General features: G+C 45.9%; 1 protein-coding gene across 7 annotated transcripts in view; it reads left to right on the top strand.

Moving 5' to 3' along the window:
- The window catches only part of LOC116943217 (neurexin-1-like), a 394,340-nt gene that overhangs the window by 17,409 nt on the left and 364,164 nt on the right, over positions 1-12,767 (top strand). For all 7 annotated transcript variants that reach the window (XM_032955895.2, XM_076067700.1, XM_032955893.2 and 4 more), the window contains exon 2: positions 1,439-3,192. In XM_032955895.2, coding sequence (XP_032811786.2) covers positions 2,322-3,192 — 871 coding nt within the window. In that variant the 5' untranslated portion in view covers positions 1,439-2,321. The remainder of the gene's footprint in view (positions 1-1,438; positions 3,193-12,767) is intronic.

The raw sequence follows: 12,767 nt of genomic DNA, 5'->3' as shown, positions 1-12,767 counted from the left end.
CTAATACCTTCGTAAATTATACGCGACGTAAACGGCGTCGTCGCGTGGCACGCCGTGGCGCTTCTGCAGCAGGGCACAGAAGCGGTGCCGAGTTCAACGAGAGTGCCGGGAACACGACACCCAGGTGTGGCCTCGGGGCGCGCCCTGGTCTGAGAGGGGGCTCACAGAGATCAACTTCTCCACACGACGGATTCACAAAAGGACTTTCTACCGCAGCAGCAGCAGCAGCAGTAGCAGAAACTCGGAGGATTTTCTCAGCTTTTTTTTTGCTCGATGCAAGCGTGCTCTCTCGGTGGTTATTTTGTATGTATATGTTGCCACATCAGGAGGCAGAGGTTGTGCATCGGCCAGTCATCTCAGTCAGTCAACCCATGGCACTTGGGTCTGTCCCTGTGACCTCCTGCCAGCCGGCGTTCGACACTTCACACGGCCTTAAAGTGCACATAGCTTGGCACGAGCGCCGTGGTGACATCACCGCCACTTAGTGGCGAATGGCGGTTGTTTTGTTGCTATGTATGTTGTACTTATTTTGCACCGTAGGTAGCCAGCCATGATAATCGGAAATGCGGAGGAAAGACAACAGAGTCAGGCCAGTTCTAAATAGACCTGATTATTATTGTTTTTTTTAAATGTTGCGTGCAAGTAGAGCCATTTTCTCAATCCACTGCGGAGATGAGGGAGGGCTTCGCTATGCCGTGCGGGTCACGATGGGGTTATTTGGAGGAGGGGAGTAGCATAAGTTGGAGCACGGAGGTAGAGTACAGCAATGGATTTGTGGTACAAGCCCTTTGCTGCCCATCATATAGCCCTACGGGGACCGTCTGTCTGTGCATGGGTGGTCACCCATCCAAGTACTATCCAGGGTCAAGCCTGCTTAGATCCCTATCTCTGACAAGATCGGGTACACACGGAATGATTTGGTCATTGCCTTTCGTAATATTCTTAAACCAAATATGTAATAATAAAAACACACACATTGTGCAGCTGTATCGGCCCGTCTTTTCTCCCTCTTTTATTCTTTTGACTCTTTACAGGGGTTTCCGGGTCCATAAACTTCCGGTGTCAGTCGGAGCACCCATTAGCCGATGAGAATTGCACAGGCCACTGTCTAAACTGTCAAAAATGTAATGGGTCCCTACCTGGTTGAGCAAATGAAATTATCTTTGAAGTTCAATGGGTTGGTGTTGGACACTGCGCGAGTGGAGTGGGGTAGCGACGTCCTATCAAAGGACCATTGCAAACAATGGGGACTTGTGGTATATGAAGTTGCCTTTGTCGTGGTGGGAGGTGTTTCGCACTCGTTCCTGTGTGGAGCTCTGCCAGTTTCACTTCTCCATAGCTACGGAGGCTGAATTACTAATTGGGCTTCTATTGCATTATGCCCCTCTCTTTATCTCTCTCTCTCTCTGTGCCTCTCTTTGTCTCTTGTCCTCCACAGAAGTTGTCTACGGCGGTCGAGTCAGAATTTTATGACAAGTCTACTTGCGAGGGAGAAAAATCCTACATGTGCTTGGAAACATCACAAATCAATCTGTTCTGGCTCGGTACTTTATGCCTCGTGGGATCGTGACAACTCTAGCTGTCTGGGATATTCCCAATTCCTAACAAGAAGCCTTCTGCAGGACATAAATCAGAAAGAATATTTTTTTTCCGCGAGCATCTAATCTCATCTGTGGCTCTCTTCCTCCCAAACTGGGCGGTTAAACTATCACATTTTTTCAACCCTGCAATCCTTCAACTGCTTTAAGGTCTCCGATCGTGTGCACTTTTTTTTCATGGGAGCTTACATTAAATGCATTTCTACCAGTCCAAAATAAGGAGAAGATAATCTTTTTTTGCGGATTAGAATTTCACCAACAGCTCCCATTACTGATTTTGTCAGTACCTTGTTAAAGCCTGTCCTTGCAGTTTCACCGTAATGGGTCATACTCTTTAGTGATGGTATCAAATGACTCGTCTGCCAGATCGATCCGCAAAACACCGAGCAGCCGGCGATTACAACAAGACAAAAACCTATGCAACTAATTAATGAAACGACCACTGCTGTCTCGGCTAAGGCAACGGCAGAGCCGCGCCGCAAACAATCGCGCAAACTGCATTGACATTCTCCTCTATGGAAGATAGCAACGCCGAGTGGAGCTGTACCAATGAACGCCGGGCTCATAAGATTAAAGCACGCTGAGACTCCTAGAGAAGCTCAACTGCCGAAAAGCGAGCACAAGTGAGGTGGTCAATATCCCCGGCCAACAATTCTGAAGCACAAACCGGCTGGCAGCGGGCAAGGAAGGTCAGTGTTTGTTTCACCCGCTGCTCCGGCGACGATGGGTTCGGCTTCGGTGACACTGCAACTCCTGCTGGCAACGCTGGCGGCCTCCCGGAGTCACGGCCTGGAGTTTAGCGGCTCAAGCGGACAGTGGGCCCGCTTTGAGCGCTGGGAATCCGGCTCCGCGGGGGCGTCGTCCAAAACGGCCCCCGCTGGCGGAGAGCTGAGCTTCCAGATGCGCACCAACCAGAGCCGGGGCATGGTGCTGTACCAAGACGATGGCGGCGGCGGCGGCAGAGACCGGGGAGCGTGCGGCTTCCTGGCGACGTCCCTCTCCGACGGCCGCCTGCGGCTGCGCGCGGGCCTCTCGTGCAGCGTGGAGGCGCTGGTGCTGAGCGGAAGCCGCGTGGACGACGGCCGCTGGCACCGGGTACAGGTGCGGCGCGACGGGCGGCGCGTCGAGCTCTCTGTGGATGGGGAAAACCAGGTGGCGCGGGCCGTGTCGCTCGACCGCGCGCAGCTCGGCCACAGCTTTGGCCACGGGCACGGCCACGGGCACGGGCAGGGCCACGGGCAGGGCCACGGCTTGGTCGCCTCTACCGGCAGGCGCCGGCCTCCTAGCGACCTGTTCGTGGGCGGCGTCCCCGCGGACGTCCCCGCGCACGCGGCGGCCGACAGGGAGTTCCCGTTCAGCGGCACGCTGCTGGACCTGCGCTACAGCGCCGATGAGGGCCACTGGCCGGGTGGCGGCGGCGGCGGCTTCTTTTCGGTGCCGGAGCTGGTGGGGAGCCAGGGAGTGGGCACGGAGGCGGAGAGGGTGTGCACCGAGCGCAACCCGTGCGAGAACGGAGGCCTTTGCTCCGTGCTGGACGGCGAGGCCTTCTGCGACTGCGCCGGCACGGGATTCGAGGGGCGGTACTGCGACGAAGGTAACGAAGCAGTGGTGGCCGCCGTGTGATGATTATCGGCTTGGTGATTTAACTGCCGATTCTACGGATGGCACGTTGAACTTCTTTCGCACCGTAAAGAGCCGACCGGGAAGGACAACAAACTCAATACAAAATGCAGTTCTTAATAAATGAGTTTTCAATATAGATTTAAAAATGTATATTCTCTACCCACGTGTCCCCCCCAAACTGATCCCCCTACAGCTCCCAAAACTCCCATCCCCCCCCCCCCCCCCGCTCTAACCCATACCCATTCCTCACCCATTAATTAAGCAGACTGAAATCCACTAAACATTGTAATTATACCCATTTATAATCTGTTATAATCACAGTACGGTCGGATTTAGCCTGACTCTGCGCCCGTTTAATAACGTTTGCCGTTTGTTTTCGGTATAAATGTATCATCCAGTGCCCTTATCTGGATTGGAGGCCAGGCCGTGCGTGCCTGTGCTTGTCAAATTTCAAAAATCATCTGCTGGAAAGAGCTCATTAATCTCTGTCCACTCGTCGCTGTTTAGGGGATTGTTTTCCACACGTCCATTTTTATTCAGCGGCGAGTCGGCCCCAGCGTGGTTTATTCCGCGCGGAAATCTCAAATCCGTGGACGGTGCGAAAGGTGGCGTCAACGTTGCAGAATAAGCCAGACAGAATATTAACATGCTGGCCTCTTCAGTCGACGTCTCGAGAAAATCGAAGCGTACAAATGGCACCTCGTCACCCCTGCTATCGGACTCCTGGCCAGTGGCTGCCATGGGGAGTCGAGCCCGTTTTGTCTAATTTAACGAGGGTGATTTTATAGACATACTTCAAGAAGAGTAGTGCTGAGTGTGTGCGTGTGTGCTCTCTGAAAATTTGGAACGCCGTTCCTTCCGATGTTAGGAAGCCACTGGAGCTATGCACTTGTAAATCTAGATTGAAAACTAATTTGTTTAGAACTGCTTTTTGTTGCTAGTTTGTTGTCCTTCCCCACGCATCCGATTATCGCGGTTGGCTATGTACGATGAGAAAGAAGTCCAACATGCATGCATACATTATGACCTGTCTGTGTCACTGGTTGTGTTCATGATGTCATTTGTTTCGTGTGTCTGTGGATACCGCGTGTCATCGTCGTCGTGTTCACGTTCACCAGAAACCCTGCAACTTGCCCGACCCGTTCACGTTGCCAAAGGCGTCGCGTTGAACTGACCTTCTTCCATTACACGTCACCCGATCGCTTGCTTTATCAAATAATATACACGTCTCCAAATGTGAAATTGTACATTTATTTTCAAGCATATTTATTTACGTAAGACTTTGAAGTGCGCTTTATTGCACGCACACGTCCCCTAAGGCAACAGCATGCAGTTGTACAAGTTGTACTTGTAATGTAAACAAATATAAGGTAATAACTCCCTTTATTAAAGACCTATTGTACAAACCCATCACCACCATCACCGGCCACCACCACCACCACCACAACCTCCAACCAGCACCCACAACAACGTCTCACCCCTCCCAACCAACCCCACAGGGTTCCATGAAACCGAGTGGACAAACTGTTAGAACGGAGGCCAAGCCCAGCCGGGCTTCGTCTGAGCGTGGCCCACCCCACGTGCTCCAGTTCCATGAAGCGGCTTTTCCAGAGCTGTTTTTTCTTTTCTTGACGTCGCTGAGCGGCAGTAAAACGACGCCTTTGCGCAGCCGTGTAACAAATACGCGTGGTGAGACGGCACAGCAGTCGGTGGTGCGAGAGCGCTCGCGGTGTATTATTAATGTCCCCAACAGCTCCGCCGGTCCCCGTCTAGCCAACTGCCTGCCTGCCTCCCTCCCTCGGAGCGATTCCCTTTCTTCCCAGCGTCTGTCCCTCGCTCCGCCTAGACAGTGATATTTATTTAATTTAAGAGCTTAAAAAAAAGAGTCGTTCTCTATTTGTTTAGAAGGAACGGTAAAATATTTGCTTTCTCTTTCGGTGTTGAATTATTGTTTGATTTTTATTGTTGGTTGTGATTTGTTGGTTTGCTTCCCCCCCCCCCGCCGCCGCCCACAAATATGTTTTTGTTTACTTACATCTGTGGATCTCGAAAAGAAATGTCGTCTACTTCTGTGGCTTGGGAATACTATTCGATAGTTTGTGTTCATATTGCTGATAACGTGACATTGCTGGGTCAAGAAGATGTTGGTAAATTCTGCGGATAGCCTGCAGAACATGCCCGCAAATGTTGTGTGTGTGTGTGTGTTAAAAGGTTGATATTAACAGTGTTTTCACACTCATCATTGAGCACATAATTATGGATTTTGCACGGCTGCCTTTTTGATTTACCACTCCACCAAGAAAAATCCACTCACAGGTGAAAGTGGTTAACGCTGGCATTCGGAAATGAAATTGCCTCTTTACGCATTTCTTTTATTTATATATATAAAAAGAGTTTGGCCAAACTACAAGTGTGTTTTACAATTGTTCACATATAACATTTCTCTCTCTCTGTTTTCATTGCAGACGCTCTAATGTCACGGTGATTTTTTTTTCCAAAACTGTATTTGATGTTTAAAGATGAAACGATGAACACGCAGAAGAGAGTCCTAATTAAGTTTGAGATAACGCTGGTGACTGCTTTAGCCTCGCCGTCATGTTCACTGGTCGCAGGTTGCACACGTGCGCACGTATGCACTCGTCCTGTTACATGCACGACATAAAAGTATACAATGCCTCGGGTTTGGTGAAAATGCTACGGTGATTTTATCGATAACTTTTATGGCGTTTCCCTCCCCCTCCCCCCACTTGGTGGCATACGTGGTGAGAGTGATTTTCGCTACGCCATGCAGACGACTTTTAAAAATGTATTTACTCATTCACCGACCGCCTAATATTGCGATGCGTCAGTGCTCATTCTCAGATTAACGGGACGATCCTAATTTTAATATCAGCCCTTTAAGTAATGGACACATTACTCGGAGTAAATGGAATTGAGTAGTTAATTTGGCAATAACGCGGCACACAGAGGCCCACAATTGCTAATAGTGTCACGATCTTTAACTTCGGCAAGTCAATGGAACCGACGTTAATGTTTCCACCATGTGGGTAAGTGGTGTCAATTTTACTGCTGGTTCCACTGCAGCACTTTACACGTGTTAAATGTGGCTAACGAAAAAAAAGGTTAAGTCTTTTTTTTGTTTCGGGCCTGCGCCAAACGTATAAATAAATATATTTTTTTCCCACTTTGTCCGTTGATTGAAATGCACAAATCTGACGAGTACACTCCATCCGCAGCTTTAGCCGCTGTCGTTTACTGCATCCCATTCACCCCTTTTTTTTACAGCGGGGATGCACAAAACTGTGCAGCGGCGATTTCAATCAAGCGGTGATTCACTGCCTCTCGCTGTGCGACGGTGCCATTACGATGTCACCAGGAGGAATTGCACTTCCATTATCCACGATGTTTGTTGTGATATCAAACCGAAGAAATATCGCCCAGTCTTAAAAGCACGCAATCATATAAGTTCACGCCGGATCTAATGAAATTGGATTGGCAAATACCTTCGAAAAAATTGGACTGCAATGTACAGAATGGCAATTCAGTATTATTACGAGCATATGTTCCATCGTACGTTTATTTAACGTGCGGCGTTATATAAAAGTAATGTCATGCTAATCCTCGTAATTAATAGTTTTCAGTGGTATAGCCTTGCACCGGAGGCCCTGGTGCAAAGAGTTAAATGAGGTCCCCATGTTTTATTTCCCTGTGCTTTGCAGCTTAGCAACTGGGCCCCTCCAGCCTATACGAGCCCCGGTCCAGTTGCACAGCCTGCGCACGGGGTAGCTACGCCACCACGCTATACCTTCGCCTAACAGTGTCACTTGAAACTCTAAAAAAAACCCAACTCCATTCACCATAGAAATACGACTCAAGCAAAGACGCTGATAACTATGCGCTGGTTAGAAGGCGGTTGGGGGAATAGATTGGGGGACAGGGCTTGGCCCCCCTGAAAACATCGCTTATGTGTGGAAATTAAATATTCATAATTTAATTTCCAAAGTGGTTTGCCATTTCATTTGTTTGCGAAAATCCAAAAGCATTGCAAGCAGTGAAATGACATCGGTGCCCCCTTCAGCATAACGGGCATATCTGCAGCTATGTAGATGATGTTGCGGGGAAGTGATGCATTGTGCAAATGTACGCTTATCTCAAGAGTAACAGCGGCAGAGCAATGAGGGAAGGCAGATGGCTGTGGCAGCGCATGACACGTCGCGTGAAACTGCATTCCTTAAAAAAATACATACATTTAAATAAAGAAGCATATGGATTCTGTGACAACTGAATAATTAGCAGCGTTTAAGCAGCGACTCCTATAGGATAATTTTTATATAGAAAATACACTCTAGTATTCACGGTGTATTTAATTAAAAGTAATAATTTACAATACAGGAGAACCCCTCTTAACGACCACCCCTGTTAACAACTAATCACCTAACGACGGGCCTCCATAAAGCCCAATATGTAGTATATAGTAGTGTAGTGTATAGTGTAGTGTATAGTGCAGTGTATAGTAGTGTATAGTAGTAGTGTATAGTAGTGTATAGTAGTGTGTAGTAGTGTAGTGTATAGTGTAGTGTATAGTGTAGTGCATAGTGTAGTGCATAGTAGTGTAAAGTAGTGTATAGTAGTGTAGTGTATAGTAGTGTATAGTGTAGTGTATAGTAGTGTAGTGTATAGTAGTGTATAGTAGTGTAGTGTATAGTGTAGTGTATAGTGTAGTGTATAGTGTAGTGTATAGTGGTGTATAGTAGTGTACAGTGTAGTGTATAGTAGTGTAGTGTATAGTAGTGTAGTGTATAGTATAGTCTATAGTAGTGTAGTGTATAGTAGTGTAGTGTATCGTGTAGTGTATAGTAGTGTAGTGTATAGTAGTGTATAGTAGTGTATAGTGCAGTGTATAGTAGTGTATAGTGTAGTGTATAGTGTAGTGTATAGTAGTGTAGTGTATAGTAGTGTATAGTGTAGTGTATAGTAGTGTATAGTGTAGTGTATAGTAGTGTTGTGCATAGTAGTGTAGTGTATAGTGTAGTGTATAGTAGTGTAGTGTATAGTAGTGTATAGTAGTGCAGTGTATAGTAGTGTATAGTAGTGTAGTGTATAGTAGTGTAGTGAATAGTAGTGTAGTGTATAATAGTGTAGTGTATAGTAGTATAGTGTGGTGTATAGTAGTGGTGTATAGTAGTGTAGTGTATAGTAGTGTAGTGTATAGTAGTGTAGTGTATAGTGTAGTGTATAGTAGTGTATGGTAGTGTATAGTAGTGTTGTGTATAGTAGTGTAGTGTATAGTGTAGTGTATAGTAGTGTAGTGTATAGTAGTGTAGTGTATAGTAGTGTAGTGTATCGTGTAGTGTATAGTAGTGTAGTGTATAGTAGTGCAGTGTATAGTAGTGTAGTGTATAGTAGTGTAGTGTATAGTAGTGTATAGTAGTGTAGTGTATAGTAGTGTAGTGTATAGTAGTGTAGTGTAAAGTGTAGTGTATAGTAGTGTAGTGTATAGTAGTGTAGTGTATAGTATACTGTATAGTAGTGTATAGTGTAGTGTATAGTGTAGTGTATAGTAGTGTAGTGTATAGTAGTGTAGTGTATAGTAGTATAGTCTATAGTAGTGTATAGTGTAGTGTAGTGTATAGTAGTGTAGTGTATAGTAATGTAGTGTATACGGTAGTGTATAGTAGTGTATAGTAGTGTAGTGTATAGTAGTGTAGTGTATAGTAGTGTAGTGTATAGTGTACTGTATAGTAGTGTATAGTATAGTGTATAGTGTAGTGTATAGTAGTGTAGTGTATAGTAGTGTAGTGTATAGTAGTGTAGTGTATAGTAGTGTAGTGTATAGTAGTGTATTGTATAGTGTACTGTATAGTAGTGTATAGTGTAGTGTATAGTGTAGTGTATAGTAGTGTAGTGTATAGTAGTGTAGTGTATAGTAGTGTAGTGTATAGTAGTGTAGTGTATAGTAGTGTATAGTAGTGTAGTGTATAGTAGTGTAGTGTATAGTAGTGTAGTGTATAGTAGTGTATAGTAGTGTAGTGTATAGTGTACTGTATAGTAGTGTAGTGCCTCCATAGAGCCCAATGTGTTCACTTAGCGACCATTCCTCTGTTAAAGACAGGCTGTTGTAGGTACAGTGAATATTAATGCATGCATTGATTAACCATGTTTCTTTTAATATTGTGTTTTTAACGTTGTTAGTATCTTTATGTATTTATATCCATTGTTTAAGTATTATAAAGTACGTTTATTGGGTGAAAAAGGGTACCTTTTGATGCTATGGGAACGAATTAAGCCTGTAACGTGCATTTCCTATAATCACTTGACGGCCGGCTTCGCGGAACCAAATTACCGTCATCAAGAGGGGTTTCTACTGTATAATAATTCCCAAATCATACAAAAGGAAACATCTGAAGATTCTGCACACGCCATGGGAGGGGGGGGGGGGGTGAACACCATATGTGGTGGCAAAAGCTGAATGAAAGCAAGAACGGACAGGGCGATGTGAATGAAACAAACGCGAGGCGAGAAGGCCACAGTGGCGACGTGAATGTCGAAGAGAGGCCTCTTGAACGGGCGAGCAGTCAATCACGAGGTAGCCCGTGGTCAAGGGACTTGAACAGGGGTGGAGGTGACGAGAGTCAACAATGCAGACGGTCTTAAAGGAGTGACTCCAACAGTGACCAGGGGGTTGGCTGGATATGGGATGTGGGCTGAGGGTGTAAGGGAGCAAGCTAAAGGGGTTTGGTCGAGGTGGGGCACTCTTCACAACAAAGGGTTTTTTTATTTTTTTGTGGGTTAGATCGTGTCAATATAATAACCCACGTGAACAAAACGTGACAATTAGTTGCCACTTCGCCCCACCGGTGTATCGGAGAGTAAATCCACAACGTTTACAATGTGAGTATCTTGATATTTCGCTGGAATAATTACATCAAGCAGCATCGGGCGATTTTTTTTTTCCCAACAAAAAATGAATATTGGTCGCGAAAGGCGACGTGTTAGGGGTGCTGGGGGCCTCTGTTTAACGGGAAAAAAAAATTGTTGGTGGGAGGGGGGTGTTCGTGAGTCACGGGCCCGTAAGTCTCACTAACCGTGGGTCGATGGAGCACCCAGAGTGTAGAGTGGACGCCCTGATAAAAAAAAAAAAGATTTAGCCGTGCAAGCGAGCCGGTGCGACCAGATTGTCGCCCTCCCCCCCACGTCCGCCGGGCCTCCGTCGTTGTAGTTGTTCTTAAAGTGTCGGCCAGACCAAGAGAAATCGCTCTTAATCGAAAGCCCAGCGCGGAGGTCAAACCAGCCTCCTGATGGATTCTTTCATCGCTTTGCTTTGACAGATTCCTGTCAAAAGTTTGTCTGGGGCGTGGAGGCTCGAGCTGAGCACCAATCACATTGTCAAAAGGTGTGACGTCGAGTCCGGGCCCCTCGGGAAGAACAAATAAAGTGAGCGGAGCTTCGAGTTGGTCGGGCTGCCAATGCAACCCCCTCCCACATCACTTCCGATGAAGAGCGCACGTATAAAGGAAATCAATAAATAGATGCCTCGCAAATTAAAATTAAGCGCCATTCCAGAACATTAAAACCGTCCTATAAGTCTGGACAGATTCATAGGATTGTGTCGCTTTGTCCATGAGCATTTACCTCCATCTATCAATAGACCCTAACATTGAAGAAACTAAGGCTTACAATGGCCATAAATTGAAGAAACAGCTTAAGGCAAAACATTGCCGGTCCACAAATAGATTCACAGAGTAGGCGCTGTGTTCTGCACTGCATTTAACACTTTTCTTTACTTCACTAACATGATACGTAGCTTTGTGTGCGTGTTTAACACGCACAAAAAAACCTAGAAAAAAATCAGCATTTGATAAACACCTATGCCACTTAGGGAGAGGGTCCAGCTCTCCAAACACGTAGAGTATGTGTTCGTTTGAGAGTGATAATTGATGTGAATTCATAATTGCAGTCGAAAACAGAGACTGGTAAAGATTTTTGCTCGCATTAACGTTCGCTCCAGCCTTTCGCTCCTACAAATCTGGATTAATTGGGAATGGACTCCGTCTGGAGTTGTGAAAGATTTGGACCACTGAGAGCAACATAACAAGTTGAGATTTCAAATGTAAGCGATGTTTATTCCCTTGGAAGAGCATGCAATAATGAAAATGAAGCTGCCAGTTTCTGCAGCATTTTTTACCCTGGCCCACACAACAACTATTCTAACGGAGGAGTATTCATGCATGCATTAAAGAAACGTATTATTGAGGTGGTGTTTAAATTCTTTACAACTCACAGGAGGGTTTTTTTTGCTCATTCCCAAAATGTTACAGCCGAATGCTCATGTTGCACAGTTGTCCTGAAGCGAGTGATGATTTTTGGAAGCCTTGCAAATTTCGATTTAAAGCTTTTGTGACTGCAAGGATTCATCTTCTTTGGTTCTTTCGGTAAAGTCACGTAGAATGAGAATAAAATAATAAATTGATAACATAAAATAACACAATAAAATTCTCACGACGTTTCGGCCACAACACAAGCGACCTTCATCAGGTGAAGGGACGAGACTGGAGCGAGCGCTGTCCTCCAGACAGTCTCGTCCCTTCACCTGATGAAAGCCGCTTGTGTTGTGGCCGAAACGTCGTGAGAATTTTATTGTGTTATTTTATTTTATCAATGTATTATTTTATTCTCATTCTACGTGACTTTACCGAAAGAACCAAAGAAGATGAAGCCTTGCAAACCTTGACTTAAAGCTTTCGTGACTTGCAGGAATTCATATTATTTGGGTCTTTCGGTAAAGTCACGTAGATAGGTTCAAAGGAAATAACAAAAAACGTGTTTTTGTTACGAGTCTCTTCAGCTTGCTTACTCGCGGCAAGATAATTGGAAGAAATGCGGTCGCAGTGAAGAGCAATGTACCGTCGGCTCACGAGGTGCACGAAATTGCCCACGTGGATTACCTCACTAATTTGTTATTTACTCTCAAGAAGCTTGTTCCACGGTGGTCAACAGTCGTGCTCGCGATCAAGAATGACGACAAAGTGTCAGCCAACTACTAATGGGACGCGTCTCACAGTCAGTTCACATCACAGAGTCGGTGCAATGAAATCGGCTCGCTCATAAGCTGCTTTGCGGGTTTGGCGAGGCATGGCGACGACTTGGGTAGGCCTTTATCCTAGCAGTGCACTGATCATGACTGATGATGATGAAGACATTTCTTCTCAACCGTGCACTGGAGCATCACGTTTGAAAAAAAGAATAATCATTGTGGGAGCTGTAGTGGCTTTTTTGGTGGGTAAGGGAGAGGGGGGGGTCATGGCGAAAGTGCAGTGGCACGCACCTACGAGGCGTTCCGTGGGGGTCATGCATTGTCCGCAAATCAAAAGATTGGAGACAGCAGGATGGGCGGACTCAACAGTGGCGGCCTGGCCCACTTTTTACATTTTACGTATGAACGTTTTTCGCACCGTATGCAGCCAACCGTGCTAATTGGAGATGCGGGGGATGGACAACAAACTAAACACAAAAATAAGTTCTAAACAAATTAGTTTTAAATCTACA

The sequence above is a fragment of the Petromyzon marinus genome, chromosome 17 (genome assembly GCF_048934315.1).
Source record: "Petromyzon marinus isolate PM22_M1 ecotype Great Lakes invasive population chromosome 17, UKy_Petmar_22M1.pri1.0, whole genome shotgun sequence".
Lineage (NCBI taxonomy): Eukaryota > Metazoa > Chordata > Hyperoartia > Petromyzontiformes > Petromyzontidae > Petromyzon > Petromyzon marinus.
Note: the sequence above shows the minus strand (reverse complement) of the source record. Positions and strands in the feature narration are given on the sequence as shown.